This window comes from Schistocerca gregaria, chromosome 9 (genome assembly GCF_023897955.1).
Source record: "Schistocerca gregaria isolate iqSchGreg1 chromosome 9, iqSchGreg1.2, whole genome shotgun sequence".
NCBI lineage: Eukaryota > Metazoa > Arthropoda > Insecta > Orthoptera > Acrididae > Schistocerca > Schistocerca gregaria.
This window is the reverse complement of record NC_064928.1, coordinates 98,306,750-98,333,391: the sequence shown is the minus strand read 5'-3', so window position 1 is coordinate 98,333,391 and position 26,642 is coordinate 98,306,750. Positions and strand designations below refer to the sequence as shown.

Below are 26,642 nucleotides of genomic sequence, written 5' to 3'. Positions count from 1 at the left end.
AGATGTACCAGGGGAAAAGGCAGGTGCAGAATAAAACACCGAGCCCTAACTTTGGTCCTATTGTAAACACTGTTGTAAGATTGTGCCAGGTGCTAGAAGGAAACAATCAAAAGATCATTCTTGACAATTTATTCACAACAATCCCACTGCTTTTGTATCTGAAGCAAAAGAAAATTCATGTATTGGGAACCAAACGTCGGACAGACTGAAGGGTGCAGAGAGTAAATTGACCAACAGAAAAGTTCTAATGAAATCAAGTTGAGGTTCAATGTCTATTACTACTTCTAATGACAATATTACAGTTGTGTGATGAGTGTATAGAAACATTGTCTACATGGTATCTACCTTTGCTGGATGGACACCAACTGATACTATCAAAAGATGGAATGTGAAGAACCATGCTTGCATAGATATATAGAGGCCATATGCTGTGGCACCTCCCCCCATGAACCATGGACCTTGCCGTTGGTGGGGAGGCTTGCGTGCCTCAGCGATACAGATGGCCGTACCGTAGGTGCAACCACAACGGAGGGGTATCTGTTGAGAGGCCAGACAAACGTGTGGTTCCTGAAGAGGGGCAGCAGCCTTTTCAGTAGTTGCAGGGGCAACAGTCTGGATGATTGACTGATCTGGCCTTGCAACATTAACCAAAACGGCGTTGCTGTGCTGGTACTGCGAACGGCTGAAAGCAAGGGGAAACTACAGCCGTAATTTTTCCCGAGGACATGCAGCTTTACTGTATGATTAAATGATGATGGCATCCTCTTGGGTAAAATATTCCGGAGGTAAAATAGTCCCCCATTCGGATCTCCGGGCGGGGACTACTCAGGAGGATGTCGTTATCAGGAGAAAGAAAACTGGCGTTCTACGGATCGGAGCGTGGAATGTCAGATCCCTTAATCGGGCAGGTAGGTTAGAAAATTTAAAAAGGGAAATGAATAGGTTAAAGTTAGATATAGTGGGAATTAGTGAAGTTCGGTGGCAGGAGGAACAAGACTTCTGGTCAGGTGACTACAGAGTTATAAACACAAAATCAAATAGGGGTAATGCAGGAGTAGGTTTAATAATGAATAGGAAAATAGGAATGCGGGTAAGCTACTACAAACAGCATAGTGAACGCATTATTGTGGCCAAGATAGATACGAAGCCCACACCTACTACAGTAGTACAAGTTTATATGCCAACTAGCTCTGCAGATGATGAAGAAATTGAAAAAATGTACGATGAAATAAAAGAAATTATTCAGACAGTGAAGGGAGACGAAAATTTAATAGTAATGGGTGACTGGAATTCGAGTGTAGGAAAAGGGAGAGAAGGAAACATAGTAGGTGAATATGGATTGGGGCTAAGAAATGAAAGAGGAAGCCGCCTAGTAGAATTTTGCACAGAGCACAACTTAATCATAGCTAACACTTGGTTTAAGAATCATGAAAGAAGGTTGTATACGTGGAAGAACCCTGGAGATACTAAAAGGTATCAGATAGATTATATAATGGTAAGACAGAGATTTAGGAACCAGGTTTTAAGTTGTAAGACATTTCCAGGGGCAGATGTGGACTCTGACCACAATCTATTGGTTATGACCTGTAGATTAAAACTGAAGAAACTGCAAAAATGTGGGAAATTAAGGAGATGGGACCTGGATAAACTGAAAGAACCAGGGGTTGTACAGAGTTTCAGGGAGAGCATAAGGGAACAATTGACAGGAATAGGGGAAAGAAATACAGTAGAAGAAGAATGGGTAGCTCTGAGGGATGTAGTAGTGAAGGCAGCAGAGGATAAAGTAGGTACAAAGACGAGGGCTGCTAGAAATCCTTGGGTAACAGAAGAAATATTGAATTTAATTGATGAACGGAGAAAATATAAAAATGCAGTAAATGAAGCAGGCAAAAAGGAATACAAACGTCTCAAAAATGAGATCGACAGGAAGTGCAAAATGGCTAAACAGGGATGGCTCGAGGACAAATGTAAGGATGTAGAAGCTTATCTCACTAGGGGTAAAGTAGATACTGCCTACAGGAAAATTAAAGAGACCTTCGGAGAGAAGAGAACCACGTGTATGAATATCAAGAGCTCAGATGGCAGCCCAGTTCTAAGCAAAGAAGGGAAGGCAGAAAGGTGGAAGGAGTATATAGAAGGTTTATACAAGGGCGATGTACTTGAGGACAATATTATGGAAATAGAAGAGGATGTAGATGAAGACGAAATGGGAGATAAGATACTGCGTGAAGAGTTTGACAGAGCACTGAAAGACCTGAGTCGAAACAAGGCCCCCGGAGTAGACAACATTCCATTAGAACTACTGACGGCCTTGGGAGAGCCAGTCATGACAAAACTCTACCAGCTGGTGAGCAAGATGTATGAGACAGGTGAAATACCCTCAGACTTCAAGAAGAATATAATAATTCCAATCCCAAAGAAAGCAGGTGTTGACAGATGTGAAAATTACCGAACTATCAGTTTAATAAGCCACGGCTGCAAAATACTAACGCGAATTCTTTACAGACGAATGGAAAAACTGGTAGATGCAGACCTCGGGGAAGATCAGTTTGGATTCCGTCGAAATGTTGGAACACGTGAGGCAATACTGACCTTACGACTTATCTTAGAAGAAAGATTAAGAAAAGGCAAACCTACGTTTCTAGCATTTGTAGACTTAGAGAAAGCTTTTGACAATGTTGACTGGAATACTCTCTTTCAAATTCTAAAGGTGGCAGGGGTAAAATACAGGGAGCGAAAGGCTATTTATAATTTGTACAGAAACCAGATGGCAGTAATAAGAGTCGAGGGGCATGAAAGGGAAGCAGTGGTTGGGAAAGGAGTGAGACAGGGTTGTAGCCTCTCCCCGATGTTATTCAATCTGTATATTGAGCAAGCAGTAAAGGAAACAAAAGAAAAATTTGGAGTAGGTATTAAAATTCATGGAGACGAAGTAAAAACTTTGAGGTTCGCCGATGACATTGTAATTCTGTCAGAGACGGCAAAGGACTTGGAAGAGCAGTTGAACGGAATGGACAGTGTCTTGAAAGGAGGATATAAGATGAACATTAACAAAAGCAAAACGAGGATAATGGAATGTAGTCAAATTAAATCGGGTGATGCTGAGGGAATTAGATTAGGAAATGAGACACTTAAAGTAGTAAAGGAGTTTTGCTATTTAGGAAGTAAAATAACTGATGATGGTCGAAGTAGAGAGGATATAAAATGTAGACTGGCAATGGCAAGGAAGGCGTTTCTGAAGAAGAGAAATTTGTTAACATCGAATATAGATTTATGTATCAGGAAGTCGTTTCTGAAAGTATTTGTTTGGAGTGTAGCCATGTATGGAAGTGAAACATGGACGATAACTAGTTTGGACAAGAAGAGAATAGAAGCTTTTGAAATGTGGTGCTACAGAAGAATACTGAAGATAAGGTGGATAGATCACGTAACTAATGAGGAGGTATTGAATAGGATTGGGGAGAAGAGAAGTTTGTGGCACAACTTGACTAGAAGAAGGGATCGGTTGGTAGGACATGTTTTGAGGCATCAAGGGATCACAAATTTAGCATTGGAGGGCAGCGTGGAGGGTAAAAATCGTAGAGGGAGACCGAGAGATGAGTACACTAAGCAGATTCAGAAGGATGTAGGTTGCAGTAGGTACTGGGAGATGAAGCAGCTTGCACAGGATAGAGTAGCATGGAGAGCTGCATCAAACCAGTCTCAGGACTGAAGACAACAACAACAACATGCTGTGGCATGATACAACAAATTCATGGGCGGAGTAGACATGACTGACTGGATGGTTGCACACTACCCTCGCACAATGAAGAGCAATAAGTTTTATTTGAGAATATTTTTCCACTTTTATAATGATGCACTAGAAAATGCATAAATTCTTTACAAAATAGACACTGAAAGAAATATTTCTTTTGTGGAATTCAAGGCATCAGCTGCTACAACAATTATAGAGCTCGGAAGCCTGCAAAGGAAGCGTGGCAGACCCATGACAATATTCACTTGAAGAAAAGGCAACGCACTGCATGTTCTGCAGATCTAATAATGGATGGAATAACACATTACCCTGGAAAAAAAAGAATGTAAGAATCCTCCTAGGTGCAGAGATAAAAACTGCAAAAGAAGAACAAGATACATTTGCAAATAATGCAAGATTCCTGTTTGCCCAGAATGTATGGAGTTCTTCCACAATACATGATGTGAACAATTTCTTGTTACTAGAATTTTGCCATTATTTATCGCATTTTTTGGTTTCTTTATGTTTTCACCATGTTTGCTCTCCTGTACCTGCTATGCACCATGTACACAAATGTGGCCATTTCCTATTTTCATTGTTGTACAGTAAATTGAAGCATTTGTTGAAAACATATATGTGAAATGACTTCCTTACATCTCAAATATAGTGTTAAAAATAGCTGTCAAAATTGAAATTAAGAAAAATATTTGTCCCAGAAGAGGTTAACCCTCAGGGAAATTCAATAAGTCAGTTACACACATCGTCCTGCACAAGACCACTGCGCACACAAGAGTGGTGCATTGTCAGAGAAGACTACATATTCTGGGTTCCCTGCAAACACAGTTCTGCTGTGGTACAGTTAACCAGGTTTGTAATACAGGGCAAGTGAATTGTGCTGTAACTGGAAACATACTCCAAAGTTGCAGTACATGGGACAGCGGGATTCTTGAGGGCAAAAATTTAAATTGGACACACATTTACTGTGAAATTCTGGCAGTAGATGCACCAGAATGCTGCATCCTACTGTAGTGAAATGGTGTCAACAATTTGATAAAGGCCGCAGACATGGACAATGCTAATAAGGACAGAAGGCTGTCAACACTGACCGCAGACAACAATGTCCAGATAATTCAAGAGGGTAATGGTAGAGAAGTAGTATAAAAATGGTTCAATAAACCCACTGCCAGGAACTTAAATGTGAATTGCAGAGTAACCATGCAAATGTAGACGTACAACCCTGTCTCGCTCCCTTTGCAACCAATGCTTCCCTTTTATATCCTTCGATACTTACAACAGTAATTTTGCTCATGTGAAAGTTATTCACAACTTTCCACTCCTTGTGATTCACCCATACTGCCTCCGGAATTTGTAAGTGTGTAGTCCAGCTAACATTGTTGAAAGATTCCTCTAAACCTACATATTCTTTGTCTTTCTTGTAAACAAAGTTGTATTACCTCACTGTCCCTACTTTCCCAGAACCAAAACTTATCTTCCATGAGGTCAGCCTCTAACAGATTTTCTATTCTTCTGTACATAATGTGTGTCAGTAATTTGCTTCCACACATTAAACTTATAAACTTCTCATGTGATTAACTTAATGAGTGTCATACTCATCAGATCTGGGATTCTCTCAGTCAAAAGACTGCATTTTGACGACGACATGTACTCTGTCAGATAGTTTTATATTCTGACAGAATGTAACTTTGCAGTGTTACTTGAAAATGGCCATAAGGCTGAAATTGCAATAGTAACAATAAATATTTTGTACAGTCAACGGTGACTATGATGTCTTTTAAGAAATTAAACTTACAGTTCGGTAATATTCGCAACTGCAAGCACCAGACTTCTTTAAATTGGAGTTATTACATTCTTTCTGGAGTCTGAAGGTATCTCACCTGTCTCATTTATACTGTTCATCGAACAGAATCATTTTATCATGAGTGGCTCCACCAAAGATCGCAATAGTTCTGTGAAAATGATTAGAACTGAATATGGCCATCAGTTGACAAATAGAAGTGTGCCCATAACAACAACAACAACAACAACAACAACAACAACAATAATAATAATAATAATAATAATAATAATAATAATAATAATCCTGTACACACACCAAAACTGAGATGTCTCTGAGCATGTCCTGATAGGTTGGCAGTACCTTCCATGGATTACGCTAGCAGTTTGCTGGGTAGATAAATATGAAAACTTAACCAAAACTGTACAGCAAAATTTGAAGTAATGAACAATCACTTTAGAACCTGTTAAATATGATCTCACGGACCTACTGATGTTGCAAGGTTGGGAGACACAGATATTTAATGAGTTTCATGAATGATGCAAGCAGATATATATTTGTGCATTTCTTGAAAAATAAGAACGAAGTATTTCAAGAATTCAATAAATGCAAGACTCAAACAGAAAAATAAACCAGTATCAACTCTAAAAGAATCCACACTGACAATGGTGGAGTTCTGTGAATCTGAAGGTATTCAGCATGAAATAACTACGACATATAAAACTAAACTCCTCTCGAACATGCCATGAAGGCCCAACGGTACTGACTGGCCGCCTTGTCATCCTCAGCCCATAGGCGTCACTGGATGCAGACACTGCAGAAAAATGGTATAGCTGAACGCCTCAATAAAACATGAATGGACATGGTAAGACTGCTGTTGCTAGGATGCTATTTACCAAACAGTTCTTGGGCTCAGCTGATACACACTACACCACATATAAAAAATCTTGTTACAAGTATCTGCGACAAAGAAAGTGCCATATGGATTTCTGACACTTGGAAAGCCTTGTGTATATCATTTACATATGACTGGATGCAAAGTTTGCTTTCATACACACAAATGAAGATAATGTTCTAAATTATCAGGAAAAAGGCACTCTTACTGGATACTCTCTGCAGGGCTATGGATAAAGGATCCACATGGCAGGAAAGAAGATGCAACAAGTCCACTAAAGAGACAGCTTACACTACACTCGTTCGTCCTCTGTTAGAATATTGCTGCGCGGTGTGGGATCCTTACCAGGTGGGATTGACGGAGGACATCGAAAGGGTGCAAAAAAGGGCAGCTCGTTTTGTATTATCACGTTATAGGGGAGAGAGTGTGGCAGATATGATACACGAGTTGGGATGGAAGTCATTACAGCATAGACGTTTTTCGTCGCAGCGAGACCTTTTTACGAAATTTCAGTCACCAACTTTCTCTTCCGAATGCGAAAATATTTTGTTGAGCCTACATAGCTAGGAATGATCATCAAAATAAAATAAGAGAAATCAGAGCTCGAACAGAAAGGTTTAGGTGTTCGTTTTTCCCGCACGCTGTTCGGGAGTGGAATGGTAGAGAGATAGTATGATTGTGGTTCGATGAACCCTCTGCCAAGCACTTAAATGTGAATTGCAGAGTAGTCATGTAGATGTAGATGTAGTTCTTGGAATATTGGCACCGTATATTTGAAAAAAAACTGAATGTCATATGCTCAGATGAACTATACAAACAAGAACCATATCCATTTCTATATTACGAAGATGAAATCCAAAGTGGATGAGAAGATTCAACCACTGAAGAGGAATTTTATGGTCTCTCAAATGAGGAGTAAAACCTAAAAGAAATGCCTTTATTACTGGATGGTAATAAGGAACTCATGAAAAATGCTGAAACTCCACAAAAACCTTGTATGCCAAGAAAGGATACAGCAAAAGTAGTTAATTAGGATGGGACAGGTGAATGGACAGTTGTACTGCTTTAGTGTACCACACATAATTTACTGGTCACTGCTGAGTAAAATTAAGACACCTGTCACAACTAAAACACGAGCCACAGAAATGGGTCACATTGGAGCTGACCAGATGCCGTTATATCAGGCGCTGCCTGCTGATACAACACTATGACATCCAGCAACTATCAAATAACTGGGCAAGCCAAGGGTCTAGTGTCATAATAAAACTGATGCAGCAAACAGGCAGTGTCATTACAGCATTGCTAGCCTGACAGCTTCATATCCAGGCCATTGTTTTGTTGTGAATTATTTGGTAGAAATCAATAATGCAGCAAAACAAGGACAGGCCAAGTACATATAAACACTCATCATTTTTTCCACGGTATTGCTGTCTACCAGTCACTAGACCCGAAAGGGAGACCTACAATGGTCTACGAGTTTATATCAGGCATGTCAACTTTCAAAAGTGAAAAAGCAGGAGAATTTTTGTGGTGTGCTACTGTGAATTACAACACATCCCTGACGATTAAAGTTGCAACAATTCAATAACTGTAACAATTCAATTACATTTGCTTTATTATTTACATGTAAATACTAAATAATGGGCATACCTGAGCCTTCGGACTGTATAATTATTATTCAACATGCTGAACAATATGAATGATGAGCTCTGCAGGTTTCTTTGGATTCACACACATTCAACTGAAACTCTCACTAGAGAACTACAGTTCGAAATTACGATCCGAGGAAACAAATTAACGTATATTATAATCACGAAACAGAACTGAGAACACAATGGTCCTACGTTCTAGACAATGGTCTTGTAGCAGTGATGCCAACCCTTGCGCACCGTTTCCCCCTATATTGCACTTCAAATTCCCATAAATAATTTATCACACCGTCGGGTAAGCAAGCGAGGTAGTGGGGCGGTAAAAGGGAGTCAAGAATGAAATTGTCGAGCGGAGGAGCAGGCAGAGGAGGGTAGTAAACCTACAGATTTTTCCCCCTGAAATGAATAAAACTAAAAACTAAACTCCTCTCGAACAGGCCATGAAGGCCCAACGGTACTGACTGGCCGCCTTATCCTCAGCCCATAGGCGTCTTCCTAGGCAGCTTAAGTCCCCCTAAATTTGGGGGAAATGCCCAAAACTTGCCAACACTGCCTTTTAGAAATAACAATGGAAATCACTTTGCTTGGAACAACTGTCCACTACTCCTTGTCCACGATAACTTTAGGATTGCGCTGGTGCTGCCAGAAGCGGAGGAAATTGGCACTAGTTGAAAGATATTCATTTGTCTCCGAACGCTGCCAACGGTAAGTTACTTACTTCCTTGTAGATACGAAGCGCGAACTACGCCTACTGCCACTCCCGACAGCCACCGCACCAATCTACCAAGTTAACATAGACAAGTAGCAGCCATACCTTGTCATCCACCAATGTATCGTACGTGCAGGATTTTCAAATAGTAAAGAAAGTATTGAAACTGCTCTGAAAATCAGGAGATCGATCTTCACTGTTGGGAGATCGGGAGTAAGAAGAAAAAAATCAGGAGTCTCCCGCTTAAATCGGGAGAGTTGGCACGTCTGTTATATGCATCAACCAGATACCAACTCCCGACTGTCGCTGCTAATGGCGGCCCTGCTGCTCGTGCCAAGTCCAAGCTGCAGACCTGAGTACCCTCCAACCGACAGGCCACCTGGGGGTCTACTTCAGCTGCTGCTGGTCTCTTACCCTGGAGTCTATTGTTCAAGACTGGGGCCACACTCCCATTCAGCCAAATTCGCCCATCCAGCCAAATTCGCCCATGCAAGCAAACTTCTTGCTACCTGCCTCCGCTCGCGTGGGCACACACCGATGCTGCTGCGAGCCACCCCGTTCGCACTGGTCGACAGTGACTCACACACATTTGTGTGGCCATCCTGGTCTGCCAGGAGCCTCCAGTACGCACCGTGAGCCACTGCCCACTGCTGCAGTCAGTGTCTTCGCAGAATCACTGCCGGTGCTTCCCACTGGCTGCCGAATACGGCAAGCTGTCGTGCCGCCACTGATAGAGCTTCTTGCAGGCTGTACACAGCTTACCTCCTGGGAATGGTGACTTCTCACAATATCATCCCAGTAGTTGTAGTTTGTTAACTATAAATTAATTTTTCAGTATTGCTGTTTCTATGACAACACAATGCACAACTGTCTGGCATCCACTCATTGCTCCACGGCACCTGACCACAATAGAGGTCACACCCACGATTCTGTAGACTGAAGAAATTAACTCCTTGAACATCTATGATGATTGGAAGATGGTCAAGCTACCATCTGGCGCAGTTCCAGTACACAACAAAAAAGACGACAATTGGCAAGAGAGAGATTTTTAAAGGACATTCCAAGTATGAGGTGTGGACTATATCAAGATTTATGCTCTTATTTTAAATTTTGAAACAATTTGTCTGCTGATAGCAGTCAGTGTTGAGAAAAATTGGCATACTGATTAGTATGATATGAAGAGTTCATATCTGCATAGCAGAGGGGTCCAGAAAAAGAAGACCTCTTTGATAGTCAATATTAATGGAACAAAATGACATACTGTTACAATTCTTGCACGGGCGAAGTTTATTTCATTTGTTCGAAGTGACCCCTTTGGCAGCCAAACTACATCGTTGCCACTGAACTGTTGATTGAACTATGGCTGTCAGTGTTGCTTATGTGATAGCCAAACATTACATCTCGACGGTTTCTCATAACTCGTTTACTGTAGCCGGCTTCTGTTGACAGACTTCATTTTTCGAGGTCCCCCGTATGTAGAAGACAAGAGGTGAAAGGTCTGGAGGCTGTGATGGGTACTCAACAGCCGCTCTTCAACCTGTCAATCATACAGGTAGATTTTCATCCAAGTAGGTTCTGACATACCTGTGCTAGTGAGGCTTGTTGTAGATAAATCTTTCATTTCTAAACACCTCTCGGATGGCATGCAAAATCGATGTTTGTAGCATATGAAGATATTTCTCACCAGTTATGGTACCTTCAAAGAAGAATGGGTCAGTCAAACTAAACAAAGACAGACTACATCACACACTAACATGTGACAGATTAATATGTTTGTCCACGTGAACATGACGGTTTTCAGCAGTCCAGTACACACAGTTGCGGCAGCCTTCAGAAATATTCAGAATTTAACATCGTCAGACCACATAACCATCCCTGCATGTCATTCATCCTCCTGAAGCATGCCTTCAAATCACTTGCAGTACTCCATCCTTGGATCCATGTTATCCTTGTTCATAGCATGCAGTGATGTTGTAATGTACACTTTCCACTTTGCTTCCTTCAGAGTTCATCGTATGCTTGACTGGCTTACCCCACTTTCACGTGCACCCTGCTTCACAGGTTTCTGAGGTGACCTAGTAAAATGTTGCAACACACCTTCACTGGAAGCAGACTTGTTGATGTTTCTGGTAAGCCAAACCTTTCCTTATGCATATCCTGAACAGTGCAGTCAGCTTCAAATTTATCCCAAATATGACAAATTCGTTTTGTGTGTTGTTGGCCAAGTTCAATACATAATCTATGCCATTGGTGTTGTACTTCCATCATGTTTTCATACTTACATTACCACTTCAATCGAACCTTGGACTGCACAAATGACAATCTTACCTCATTCATTGCTGCACTGTCATCTGTTGGAAAACAAGCATCAAGATCTGTTGAGAAAACAATGGACTATGCTACTGCACAAAATTGCAACAATATGTCATTCTGTTCCAAACACATTAACTATCAAAAAGTGTGTACATTCTTCTGGACCCCTCTGTATGTGCTCTAGTTAGAAGGCTTCATCAAGAAGGGCAAAGTAAGTTTAGTTTGCAAGTTAAACAGTCAATATAGGGACTGAAACAAAGCAGTAGATGCTTGAGTGATCATTATTCACTATAAAAACAGGGACTTATTCAAAATGATATAGATCCCTGTAGGTTAGGTTATGTTAGGTTAGGTTAGGTATACGAATGAAGCCATATGCTGTTAGTATACATGAATAACATGCTAACATTTCCACAGAATGAAGAAATGAGGCAAAAAATGAAAACTCTTCTACAGAATTGCTTTTACCTCTAACACATGGGCATAGTGTCACACGATAGAAACAAAATTTGAAAACCGTTAAGATAGAACAATGAGTCTCAAAGAGAGTATATTAATCAACTACTTCAAAGTTTTGGACTTCAATACGCTAAGAGACCCAAAAGCACAAATGAAATGAAACTAAATTTTCGCGATGAGAAGTGTGCCAGCGAAGCTAGAAACCTTCCATATTGTGAGCTTAATGGTAGACTCCTTTACATTTCACAGAGGACTCGACCAGACATAGCTTTCTTGCTGACAAAGATGTCACAATATTGTTCAAAGTTCAACAAGAATCACTGGAGTGCAGCAAGAGGGGTATTACTAAAATAATGAAGGAAACGGCTCATCACATGACTTAATCACAGCGTAAGGGATGTTTCCAGAGTGGTAGAGCATTTGCCCGCGAAAGGCAAACGTCCCGAGTTCGAGTCTCGGTCTGGCACACAGTTTTAATCTGCCAGGAAGTTTCATATCAGTGTACACACTGCTGCAGAGTGAAAATCTCATTCTGGAAACATCCCCTAGGCTGTGGCTAAGCCATGTCTCTGCAATATCATTTCTTTCAGGAGTGTTACTTCTGCAAAGTTCGCAGGAGAGCTTCTGTAAAGTTTGGAAGTTAGGAGACGAGGTACTGGCAGAAGTAAAGCTGTGAGGATGGGGTGTGAGTTGTGCTTGGGTAGCTCAGATGGTAGAGCACTTGCCCGTGAAAGGCAAAGGTCCTGAGTTCGAGTCTCAGTCCGGCACACAGTTTCAATCTGCCAGGAAGTTTCACATCAGGACACACTCCACTACAGAGTGAAAATCTCATTCTGGTTCATCACAAACTCAAATACTATTGCACTTGTCAAATGCTTCCTGCATTTGCTGATACTGACTGGGCTTCTTTAATACATGATCACTAAAGCATTAATGAATATGTGACAATACAGACAGTATCTCCAGTGTACTGGAGGATTATTTAACAAACTACAATTGGATTTAGCACAATGGAGGCCAAACATGTCACTGGACAGGCGGTATGTATGTGAGAGATACTGAAGAGTCTTGACCTGAAATAAATGACTGGAGAGTTAACACCTGTGAGGTGTGATAGTCAAGCAGCAATTAACACTCTGAGAATCATACGCATAAATCAGGAACAAAACTTACTGCTATAAAACACCATTTGATCCGGGTGAAAGTAATGGATGGAATGATTGACATTTCACATATTTTGCTGGATTAAAAAAATCAAGCAGTCATGCTAACAATGTCACTGAATCAGAATATTGGTGGCAGATAAGGAAATGTCACATTCAAACTATTTATTTCATGGGCGTATACATTTAGATATCATTTCGCAGGATGGAGGGCTCATGAACAACACTGACCACTCCTATACTGTATTGTTACTGGTGACAAGAAATGATGCCTACACTACCATAAGGAAAAGAAAGAAATGGTCAACACCCCCCCCCCCCCCCACAAAAAAAAAGAAAAAAGAAAAAGAAAAAAAAAAGAAGAAAAAAAAAGAGGGCAACTCCCTGTACAAAGACCTGCGTGCATACACAAAAGACAGTGTTATGCATCTGATGGAGCACTGACAGTGTGGTGTATTATGGATTGCTTCTCCCAGGTGTAACCATCACTGTTGACATTTATTGTTTACCGAGACATCTTCCAGGTTCAATCGAATAACAATTACCAAAAAGACTGCTTGAAGTGACACTACTCCAAGATAACGCCCACTCACATTCTGGAAGACTGACTAAGAACACTACACAGGAGCTGGGTTGGGAGGTCATTGCTCACCCACCTCCTTCACTTGATATTGTGCCCTCCTCAGACTTTCACCTTTTCCGCTTTCTATCCAGAAACCTTCAGCAAACATCCTTTCCAGATGAAAACGCACACCAAACATGGTGCAAAGAATTCTGCAACTCAAAACCACACAATTTCTACATTCGCAGGATTGAGAAGTTACCCCAGCATTGGCAGACTGTTGTAAATAGTGAAGGAGAACATATTATTGATGACTGAAGTCAATGTTATGGGTACCTGTTCTGTTTATTAAACTTATGAAAAACTGCTACGAACTTATGCACCAACACAATATATGGCTAGATCTCCTTTTCAAACTGTAAAACAAATGCTATCAGCCTCTCCTCATTATGTTCTCTCTTTTTGGCTCTCAGTTATGTCACATTCTGTTATTGTTAATTATGTTCTTGCCCTTCTTTCTGTTCATGTACGAGGGCTTTTTTTTTTTTTTTTTTTTCCTTTCTCTCTTAAATGTTCCACTGGTGGAAACAACAGTGATAATCAAAAATATTAAAGCACTCCATCTTCAGGCCACAAGTAGCCTACCAGGACCATCCAACTGCCATGTCAGCCTCGGTGGAGGATGCGGACAGGAGGGGCGTGGGGTCAGCACACTGCTCTCCCAGTCGTTATGATGGTATTCTTGACCGAAGTCGCTACTATTCGGTCGAGTAGCTCCTCAACTGGCATCACGAGGCTGAGCGCACCCTGAAAAATGCCAACAGTGCATGGCGGCCTAGATGGTCACCCATCCAGGTTCCGACCACGCCCAACAGCGCTTAACTTCAGTGATCTGACGGGAACCGGTGTATCCACTTTGGCAAGGCCGTTGCCAATCAAAAATATTATTTGTAATATTTAGCTACACCTTCCAGCTACTTCTTTACACAGTCGTCACTCCAACTTAGAAATTCGGTGACGTTGTACCAACTTTCGAATTCAGTTGTCATAGAAGGCAGTCCCCTGTGCTTTCGCCAATTCTCTACGCTGGTTTGTGGCTCATTGTTTTTGCCAAAATGCTGTTCTTCTAGTAAGTGTTTCATGTGAGCAAAGACACGAAAATCAGAGGAGCCAAGTCTCGGCTCTATAGTGTGTAACCAACAGAGCCCGGATTCGAAGGTTTAACCTTGCAGAACATAAAGAGAGCTACATCCTACGATAAGATCTAAAAAGGGCTAAATAGGACTTTTACAGAAAAAGTAGGGGCTAAGAAGATCTTTTGCATAAAAACACAGCTTTTAAATTCATTTTCTGAATTAATACAAAGGTTACTCAGAAATTAAGACCAGATTTCTCATAAAATCACTCATAAGAAAGCATTGGCCTTAGCAGCCAGAGACAGAGACTGTGGTCGCTCATACACATGTGCGCGTGAAGGGGGCAGGCAGGTGGGGGGGGGGGCTATTTTCGATGAAGACCTTGTTGGTTGAAAGCTCACTTTCTGACCGTCTTTACATTCCATCCTGGATATTCCATTGTTCAATTTTTTATAAAATAAACTCTGAGAGATTTTTTATTTACTTTTTTTTTTAAAGAAGAGACTGTTTTTATTTAATTCATTACATATTTCTCTATTTTTCTGCATAGTTTCACATTTGTTGTAACGTTCTACAGGCTTTTGTATCCCTAAGTCATAGATTTCTGCCACCTGTGAGGATAACTAGTCTTCAAGTACAACTTTCACCTTATCATCTGTTGCAAAGCACTTAACCACCGATGAACTCCTTCAGCTAGTGGAACAAGTGAAAATCACTTGGCAACGGTTTTCATGAAACCTTTCATCCACAGCATTGAGCAAATCTTCTGTGATCAGTGATGGTTGGCCTGATCGCAATCCATCAGGAACATTTTCCTGTCTGTCCATGAAAGCTCTCTCTCACTTAAGCACTTTTCTTGAGGCATTTGCATCATACATTCAACTTATCTGTTAACGAATTTCTACTGCTGCAACATTCCTTGCTGTCAAAAACTAATCACTGACCATATCCCACAGTCAGCAGGCTGATCAATCGTTTTAAACATTTGGAACTGAAACTGTAAACAGCACACTGTGACATAAGCAACACATATGGCATTGTTTGATGAGCAAGGCACGCCAGGAGTTCGTGTCCACACGCTTTCCAATTTTCGAGTGACATTCGATTGGCTACAGATCTTACTATCCGAATAACCCTCTTACTTACTACCCAAGCAAACCCTCTTACTTACTACCCAAATAAGCCTCATACTACAGGTGATCAATTATATAGATTAGCACATTTTAAGAAAAGACATTATAAGTTTATACACTATACTGAAATCAAGAATTTGTATGGTGCAATGTTACTTGTCTTTATAATTCGATATGAGTCAGCATCCTGCTGCATCAGTGACACTTGAGTCTACTTACTTTTGTAGTTCAGTAGGTAGCAGTTCAGCCACACTGAAATCGACCTGCATGTGACTCATTGTCACCACATTGTCTCTTTGAAAATATGTCATGCTGCTTCATTGGGACAAACCCAGCCAGCCTTTACTTAAGTGGTGTATGACAATAGAGATGCATATTAAAAGAATGAATCTCTAACACTTGAGTCTATTTATTGTTATAGCTACAAAGTAAAGTTGCATGATGTATTGACTCATGTGTAGTGCATTTTAGGTGTAATTTTATCATACCTTAACAGAAACAACCAAAAACAGGTCATATTATCCTACCTAGTGACGAACATTGTTGTTTTGAACTGCAAGGATTACCTGGCAGAACCACTCCACTACCTGTCAGATTTGTCCACCTAAAAATCCTGCCACAGTGATCTCACTGCAGAGATCCTGCAGGACTTCCAGTCTCTCCTTAAACCCTTTAACCCATCCCTGCCCCCCCCCCCCCCTGCTCTCTCTCTCTCCCCCCCTCTCTCTCCCCACCCCACCAACCAACCAACCAACCAACCAACCAACCAACCAACCACCACCACCACCACCACCACCACCACCACCACCACCACCACCACCACCACCACTCCCTGCACTCCCACCTTCTACATGCTTCCAAAAATCCACAAACCAAACCACCCAGGACACCCCATTGTGGCCAGTTACTGTGCCCACACTGTAAGAATCTCTGCCTCATAGACCAACATCTTCAGTTTATCAAACTTCCTATATAAAAGATACCAACCATTTCCTCCACTGTCTCTCCACAGTTCCTGTTCATTTACCACATGGTGCCCTGCTCGTCACTATCAATGCCACCTCCCTTCACATTAACATCCCTAATATCAATGGTTAGCAGTTATTGAAGTCTACCTTTCGCAACACCCAATGGATTCCAAACTACACTCCTTTCTGGTCCCCATGGCCAACTGCATTCTCATGTACAATTCCTCTTATTTTGAAGGAATAACCTACACACAAATCTAGGGTATGGCAATGGGCACCTGCTTGGCACCATCCTGTGCCAACCTGCTCATTGGCCTTCTAGACGAATCCTTCCTAACCACCTGGAACATCTAATCCCTCATGTAGTTCAGATTCAGTGAGACATTTTCATGATCTGGGCTGAGGGTGGGGACACCCTATCCACATCCCCCCAGAACTTTTATGTCTTCTCCCCCATTTGCTTCATCTGGTTCTCCACAACCCTTGATGTTGACCTCCATCTCAAGACGGCTACATCAATGCCTATGTCCATACTAAACTGACCAGCCACCAGCAATACCTCTGCTTTGACAGATACCACCCAATCCATACCAAGACCTCCATTCCATACAGCAGAGGCACCCATGGCTGTCACATCTGTAGTGACGAGCAGTCCCTCTGAGGCCTTCACAGATCGTAATTACCCTCCCAACCTTATACAGTAACAAATCTCCTGTGCCTTATCTCTCCAGACACCCGTCATCTTCCGAAGTCCCCTGTCTGACCAAAGCGGAGCATTTCACTTGTGACTCAGTACCACACAGGACTGGAGCCACTGAATCACATTCCTTACCAGGTTTTCTACCACCTCTCATTGTGCCCCGAAATGAGCGATGTCTACCAACTATCCTCCCACCCCTCCCACCATGGTGTTACACCGCCCACCAAACCTACACAATTTACTCATATATCCCTACACAAACCCTGCTGCCAATCCCCTGCCTCATGGCTCATATCCCTGTAATAGATCTAGATGCAAGACCTGTCCCGTACATCGTCCCACCACCATCTACTCCAGTTTGGTCTCAAGCATCACCTATCCCACCAAAGGCAGGACAACCTGTGAAACCAGTAATGTGATCTACAAGCTAAGCATTGGCCACTGTGCTTCACTCTATGTGGGCATGACAACCAACAAGCTGTCTGTCAGCATGAATGGTCCCAGACAAACTGTGGCCAAGAAACAGCTGACCACTCAGTTATCGACCACACTGCCTAACACAACTTTCTGCATTTTAATGACTGCTTTACAGGCTTTGCCATATGGATGTTTCCTACCACCACCAGCTTTTCTGAAGTGCACAGGTGGGAACTCTCTCTGCAATACAGCCTATGTTCCCGCAACATTTGTTGCCCTGACCTTCGTTAGTCATTGTCCTTCATCAACCTACACCCTTCAATGTTCTCACTCCTCACTCCAGCACTACACATCATTCCACAAGCATACCCACAGTCTTTTTACTTCTCTCCTTTCTCGCTCTGCGACCCCCACTCTCTTCTCCCAGTAGCACCTAGCTACCCTACACCTTATCTCCACCTCGTCCCTGTATGCTTCCATAAACAACACTTTACTGTCACCTACCAGTACCCTGATCTTTCTCCTCCTCCTCATCCTAACTTCATCCTTGCCCTCACCACCCAGACTGCTTCCTCCATCATGCGCCATTGCTTGCTGTCTGGCCTCTGCTGCCAGAGACAGTGGTCATGTGAGTGTTTCAGCTGCATTTACATGAATAGAGTGAGTGTGTGTGTGTGTTTTTTTCTGTTTCAGTAGAAGGCCTGATCACAAGCTTACATGTTTAGCAGTATTTTTATTGCGCCTGTTTGTGAGTCATCATCCCTGCTGTATGGTGAGTAGCAATCTATCCTTTTCATAATCCTGTCAGAATTGACTAAAGCAATACGACATGATCGACAGGTGAACTAGGGATACTGTGCAACACTGCTTCTGTTTTTCACTGTGGTTTCAATTTTGTGTCTGATCAGACACTGGAAGGAGAGGGAGGGGTTGAGGAGTGGGAAGAAGGTGACGGGGAGAACACAGATCTCATAAAACCTGTCACAGAGATCATCATGTAGTCTTCCTCCAGCTGTTAGGTTATCCTTTATCGTGGCCTCCAATGGGTTCTGGGTCTCACTGCACAACCCTTCCGCCCCTTTTTTTTGTTTGTTTGTTTTGCTTTTTGGGCTATTCTTGTGGGATCCAATCTCATTCATGACTGAAGTCTGGATCGGCAGATATGATCTAAAAAGAATGCTTTGTTACCAGCTTTCTTCATCACCTCCCCATTCCTTAACTTGTTCATCCTGGTCTCCTGGATAGTGGATATCAGTAATTTTATTTCTGATGCCTTAAGTCTTGTTGCATCTCTGTGGGGGTTCATGCTTCAACACCAAAGATCAATCATTGCTATGAAGTAGCTATTGAACACCACCTATTTTGCTTTTTCTGGAATCGCACTGTCCCATAAAAGGGTTCTCACTTGCTGGTAGAATTCTGAAACCCTTTGCACACTGCTGGTAACCTTTATCTAGTCAAATTATCCCTACAGGTATAGCACTAAAGTTCTGGTACAGAGTAAATAGTTTACAAGTAAATGAGACCACACACAAACACTGAGTTGTCGAAATGCAGACACAAAAGAGGAAGAAGGCTTGCTGGCTTTTGGGATCAACCTTTCCCGAGCTAGAGTATGCACAGGCCACTCTCCCCCTACACACACACACACACACACACACACACACACACACACAATGACAATGTCAATGTCAATGTCAATGTCTTGGTCTCACTTGTGGAGGTTGTAGTCATAGATATGGGATTACCACACCTCAAATCTGGTGTGAACATCCTCTTCTATTTCACCCCACAACACTACATTGTCAGCAAAGGCAACTGTCTCAGGTTTCTACTATTGTACATTCATTAACTGTGTTTCATCATATTTCTCTACCTCACTCTAATGCATCCCTTCTCTGAAGTCCATTGCCGCTAGTGATCTTAGAGTACACCTACTTTCCTCTCATTTATTTTATTATTATACTTTTCATGAATAAATGTGATCTGCATTGTATTTCCTATATGTGTAACTTCTGCCATACTTACTGTAATGAATGTCATCCATTGTTATATGTAAGAAGGCATGATGGCCCTAATCTTGCCAGGATATAAAAATCAAATGGTTAAAATAAAAACAATTACTTAAGTCATCTGCATTAACAAACTAACTAACTACTGTATAACCACAGTAAAGCACGAAATCCAATAAGAGCAATTCTTAAGTTAACCAAGTGGGATTTTTAATCTGGTAGAATCCAGAACGCTGATAGAAATTTAACACCGACTAGTGCTCTGCCTTAAGGCCATACTGTCTCACAGTCTGTGTTACAAGTGACAACTAAAAACCCATGTCATGCACCACTTGCTAGCCAATATGAGGCATGTGTGAATTCAGTTTCCCTTCAATAAGCCTACACTCACTGCTTCAGCCTCTATAGACACAGCAGGTACTGCAGAGAGCAATGTTAACTGTATCAAACATACACAAGCTGCCAGTTTACAACAGCATGATGAAAAGTAATGTCTCTGAATGATATATGTGGAAACTAACATTTTTCAACAAAACATACTTTTTTAACATTCTACAATTTCTTCATGCCTTTCTCAACATAGTCACCCTGGTGACGAACATTTCTCCCAACTAGAGTCCATTTTGTTGATACTGTCACTGTAGAAGGTCTGACTTCGTTAATGAAGTCATGGCCTCACTTCAGCTTGCACTGCTTCACCACTATCAAAGTGAAACCCGCAAACATATTCTTTAAGTTTTGGAAACACAACAAGCCCTGCCACAAACGAGGTCAGCACCACAGTTTCCTTCATTAAGAGCATGAACAACACACCATCACACATTACGGATGTCGATACTACCACCACCATACAGTTTTCCCTCTCTTGGATTTCAATTGGCACAACATTTTCTGTTGTTAGAAACTCTTACAGCAAGCTGTTTCTCATGCACCAGCAGTTATGCACCAACATGTTACATACCACAAGGGCCGACCGGGAAGTCTTCGATCCTATTTTTTTTTCAGCCAAATTACTGCTGTAAATGCAAAGTCCACATATGTCGGATTTTTCTAGGTTCATGCATGGTGCTGTTGTCAGTTGTTAAATACGGCAGTTGTGCTTCACACATCCACAGCATCAGAGCAACACGATGGGGGATGAAGGCCCATTGAGACCTACAGGGAAATGCAGCCAACATATGGGGAAAACAGTCTCACTTTCAGAAGTGAGAGTGGTGGTGGTGCTGTTAGTTCAACAAAGGCCATGAGGTCTTGCATGACAATTAGTGGTCGGGGAGGCCGCATTAGTCGCTGACTGAAGACATTTCCCATGTGGATGCACTGGTGAACGTAGATCGGCGTGTGCACATCATGGCCACTTCCTGGGAGCTTGACATATTGTATGGGAGTGCTTACGACATCATTCGTAGGTGCTAAGGGTACTGAAAGGTTTCATATCGGTGGGTGCCTCAGCTGTTGGATGACATGATGAAACACAAGCAAATTATGTCTTTCTGAATCATCTGGAATGGTACTCCAAGAAATGTGAATGTTTCTGGGACCATATTGTTAATGGAGATGAAACGTGGATACTGCATTTCACATCAGAATCCAAGCCACAGAGCATGATGTGGAAACATCCAGGTTCACCTGTGACAAAGAAGCTTCAGGTATTTCATGGGAGATTCTGGACCTCATCCGTAATTATTGCCTCAGTTTTGGACTGCTGAAGAAACTTATGGTAGGACAGCAATTCACGAGTAATGATGAAGCAAAGACAGCAGTCTGACAGTGGTTCCATAGTCAGCCGGACAAATTCTATTTCAGGGGTGTCTCAAATTTAGGCCTGCGAGGGACAAATTTGTGAATCTGTGTTTGGTCTATGTGGAAAAATAGTGTAAGGTATGTAGAATACAATGTACATTTGTTATTACCTGTATGTATCTTACTTTGGCTAGTATGAAACAGGGACAAAGAGTTTCTGATTTTCCCTCGTACAGTTCAGAGCCATCTGCTGGCTGAGGGTTTCCACTTGTGTCCACGAATCAGGAAAGTTGACTGAGTAAAATGTATGACACGTAGTGCCTCGAGTGATATTGAGAAAAGAATAAGAAATTGAGGCATAATGTTTCAGATGCCCTCGTATTTTGTAGAGGTAAGTTTGGAATTTCCATTTAAAAATGCTGAATTGAATATAAGCTAACTAACACACGACTTTATTAGTTATTCACACGAGAATCTTGGCAGTGACATTGCATTGGGTACAAAATATGAGTCTATCAGCTGCACAGGCCTCACCTAGAACAGGTGACCCCTTCAACTCTTGCAGCTCCTGTGTGGTGAAGTACAACACAGTGGTGTACGTCTTGGGCAGGGCTTCTATGTACGGACGCCAGAACGAGTCGGTGGAAAATCTCTCCACCAGTAGCAGCAGTGACAGGGCCACGTTGGGCATATGCTGTAGCATTGTGTCTTCACGTATCAACGGACCTGTAAAAAAGAACATTGGTGCATTTAGCAACAAAAATGTGACTACTGAATATACTGGAATGTGGATGTGTCAATCATCTATAGCAATTATAGTCACCTCTGTTAACACATTTGCAAACTGGGAAAAAAACAACTAAAAATACAGAAGCCATCAACATCAAGGATCATTACATTTTCATTACCAAATATAATCACTAAATAAAATGACAACTTCAAACACTGTATGGTCAATGTCATGGGGCAAGTTTTTTTGTCTTACAGTATCATTTTTGGAGAGCGTCTGTATTGTGGTAAGCTGTGACGTATGCTTGTTAATCTTCTGGCTGCTACATGCAAGACACGGCAGCCTGCTGCAACATCACACTACTCGTGTGTTGAATGCTGAATCCTTTCAACAGCCTCAGCACTTTGCAGCCCTTTTTTCTGGGCTTTGGATAAGCAGAGTCAGAGTCAGAAGTCAGAAGTTTACATTATTTACGGTCTTCTGTATCAACAACACATTCTCTCAATGTGGTGCAAAAATGCATAACAGAGAGAAATCCAGTGGCATACACTGAAATATCATCTGTTGGGTTTATAGCAACAGATAAAGCATGTCAATCAAATGGATCTAGTGTATCACAACAGCTAAAGGTTTAACATAACAGTCAAAGGGTTAAAATTAATTCCTTATTAAGCAATTTTTCCTTACAGAATGTTGGTATTCACAATCTTACTGAGGTAAAATTCTTTTCCACATAGGAAACAATAAACTATCTAGCAAATTCACAACTGCTTACAGAGAAACGTGCGAGGAGTGCAGGAAACAAGTATATAGAAACCCATGTCCAGCGCAGTGATGAGACCAGCTAAAAATGTATATGTACTGTGTGACTCATACCCGGCATCATCACAAAAGCAAAAAGAACACATGGAATAGGCAAACGCCCAAAGTGCCTTTATGTCATGTACATTTTCAATAACAGAACATTTTGCTACAAATTATGTATCCATTCTCAAAAAGAGGCATTCGGCGACAATGTTGATTACTTTCCTCACTTCATTATGTACTCTAACTGATCTTCTCCAAGGAGCCATCATAAAAATAAATAAACCAGACAATTCAATGGGAGGAAAACTTCTCACTATACAGAGCATCAATATGGTCCCACTATCATTTCAAAACATTATAACTTGGAAACTATCAGAGATAGCAAATCGGGGTTTATTGTAATATGTTTGGCACCTCTCAAAGCTTTTTTTCCTTCGTCCTCTGCCGCAAATTTAATTTGGAATTCATCAAAATGGCGATAGACCAGGAGTCATCTCATATGCACATCAAAATCTGTGATAAGGGTGCTACGGAATTATCGATACCAGTATGGATGAGCACAACCAGCAAAAACGAGCAGAATTAGGTGGTTCAAAAACTTTGCAGAAACAGCCAGCGTAAAAGACCATAATCTAAGTATACATATCCCTGTGTCTCAACCAAGTGTCGACAGAGTGCGCACTGCATTTCAATGCAGACCCCAGTTTGGATTTCAATTATGTGGGATGTGCTTTATGACACTCTTCCTGAGAGGTGGCTGGGTCTTGATGGTTCCATCACAGGGCCCCTACGCTCTCCCAATGTCATTCCATTAAGACTTCTTTCCGTGTGTTGTATCACGGATCGTGTGTACAAAATAACATTAAATGACGCGGACTGCCTAACAGGTCTAGAAGGAACGGTGACCAATTCACAGCCCAGTAATACAGCTTTAGAATGATGGTTGTAGAAAGATCATAGCCAGCACAAGATTTGAGATTAGTGTCCTGTATTGTCAATCACAATCTGTTTTGATATATTAAAAACAAAAGATTCGAAGACTTACCAAGTGGGAAAGCGCTGGTAGAGAGGCACAATAAATAAAACGCACATACACACACACAGAATTTCGAGCTTTCGCAACCGGCGGCTGCTTCGTCAGGAAAGAGGGAAGGAAAAGGAAAGATAAAAGGATGTGGGTTTTAAGGGAGAGGGTAAGGAGTCATTCCAATCCCGGGAGCGGAAAGACTTACGTTAGGGGGAAAAAAGGATAGGTATATAATCGCGCGCACACGCACACACACACACACACACACACACACACACACACACACACACACACACACACACACACACAACGCGCGCACCCACGCACGCACACATGCACACACGCACACACACACACATCCATCCATACATACATACACAGACACAAGCAGACATATTTAAAGGCAAAGAGTGTGGGCAGAGATGTAAGTCGAGGCGGAAGTGTGGAGGCAAAGATGATGTTGAATGACAGGTGAGGTATGAGTGGAGACAACTTGAAATTAGCGGAGATTGAGGCCTGGTGGATAACGAGAAGATCCTCTCGTTATCCACCAGGCCTCAATCTCCGCTAATTTCAAGTTGCCTCCACTCATACCTCACCTGTCATTCAACATCATCTTTGCCTCTACATTTCCGCCTCGACTTACATCTCTGCCCATACTCTTGGCCATTAAATATGTCTGCTTGTGTGTGTGTGTGGGGGGGGGGGGGGGGGGGCGCTCGCTCGAGTATATACCTATCCTTTTTTCCCCCTAAGGTAAGTCTTTCCACTCCCAGGATTGGAATGACTCCTTACCCTCTCCCTTAAAACCCACATCTTCTTATCTTTCCTTTTCCTTCCCTCTTTCCTGACGAAGCAGCCGCCGGTTGCGAAAGCTCGAAATTCTGTGTGTGTGTGTTTGTGCGTTTTATTTATTGTGCCTCTCTACCGGCGCTTTCCCGCTTGGTAAGTCTTGGAATCTTTGTTTTTAATATTTTTTCCCATGTGGAAGTTTGTTTCTATTTTATTTACAATCTGTTTTGAACATGACAAGAATTGCTTCTATCAATGAACTTACATCTATAACAGCCAATTCCAAGCAAGAAATGTGAAGGAAACTACTTGCATGGAGCTGGCTATCTCTCAAAAGACAATTGCTCACAGAGCCATATGAAGTTGCACATCTTCAATGCACCAAATAACACTGAAATTTAATTTTATCCATATTTTGCAGCTGATGGGGATGATGGACCCCACAGGGTCCAAAATGCTTCGTGTACCTAATAAAACACAAAAAGTTGTAACTGAAGGCGTTTTTTAATACGTACCTCCAGAACACAAACTGGACAATAGCTGACCATAGACATGCTGTGTGGCCCAATGTGTCGCAATTTCCCCGGGTTTCATATCAGGCAAGGCAAAGGGTGCATTAATGCCCCAATGACTTGTTTAACCTGTAGAGTGTGGAGGCTGTAGTTCAGGGTGGAGGTCATTCTGTGCCGTTAAAAGGGTGTTTTTCATGCCATTTAGCGTGTCCAGTCACTCAAGTTACTGTGAACATGAGCCAGAATGTTTATTTAAACCTCCTTTGTGACTAACTATTGTCTTATCTCCTACATCTTCACAATGACTATACTATGCAATAGAGCCCTGCAAATGTGTGTCCTATGTGCATGGTCCGCACTCATCTGCAGTACATCACAGAGCGTGAATACATTATGCTAACATTGGCGGAAGTTGTCGAATATGACAGATGCTTCCTTGCCTAACCACATTAGTGAGTGAGGACTTGGCTATGGCCACACCGATGTCATATACTTCTGAACATAATGCAGATACAACATGTTTGCACTCACTTGCACATAGACTGCAAATTTTTTGTGTGCATTTGCACGATGCACTTCATGTACCACATGACTTGGGCCACATTTATCCAAATAATAAATACAGGTTAAAAGTTATTGTTCATTATTTGTGAATAACAAATAGAAGTATTTATTCCGAATATTATTCATTTACATGAATAAAAATATTTGTTCATCATCTGCTAATACAAAACATTACAAACAACAGATAAATTTCAAATCCAATGACATTTATTGTCATTTATTAAACTAAAATACTTTCTGTTGCTGATAAATTAATTTTCAAAAGAACTCTCTTTCAAACATCTCATCTTCCCACCAACACCAACCTATCCCAACTAAGAAGATGGGAACTTGCCCTTCAATATATCCTCTCTTCTCGTTATCCACCAGGCCTCAATCTCCGCTAATTTCAAGTTGCCGCCACTCGTACCTCACCTGTCATTCAACATCACCTTTACCTCTGCACTTCCACCTCAACTGACATCTCTGCCCAAACTCTTTGCCTTTAAATGTGTCTGCTTGTGTCTGTGTGCGTGTGCATGCGCGAGTATATACCTATCCTTTTTTCCCCCTAAGGTAAGTCTTTCCGCTCCCGGGATTGGAATGGCTCCTTACCCTCTCCCTTAAAACCCACATCCTTTCATTTTTCCTTCTCCTTCCCTCTTTCCTGACGAAGCAACCACCGGTTGCGAAAGCTCATAATTTTGTGTGTGTGTGTTTGTGTGTTATTTTATTGTGCCTGTCTACTGGCGCTTTCCCGCTTGGTAAGTCTTGGAATCTTTGTTTTTAATATATTTTTCCCATGTGGAAGTTTCTATTTTATTTTCATCAGCAAATTCATTTG

The 26,642-nt window shown here is 41.7% G+C and overlaps 1 protein-coding gene and 1 pseudogene across 6 annotated transcripts in view; both read right to left on the bottom strand.

Annotated features, from left to right (window-relative positions):
• Nucleotides 1–26,642, bottom strand: part of LOC126292242 (actin-histidine N-methyltransferase) — a 518,712-nt gene that overhangs the window by 472,002 nt on the left and 20,068 nt on the right. For all 6 annotated transcript variants that reach the window (XM_049986134.1, XM_049986132.1, XM_049986135.1 and 3 more), the window contains exon 4: nucleotides 21,922–22,113. In XM_049986134.1, the coding sequence (XP_049842091.1) occupies nucleotides 21,922–22,113 (192 nt within the window). The remainder of the gene's footprint in view (nucleotides 1–21,921; nucleotides 22,114–26,642) is intronic.
• Nucleotides 14,094–14,211, bottom strand: LOC126292354 (5S ribosomal RNA; annotated as a pseudogene).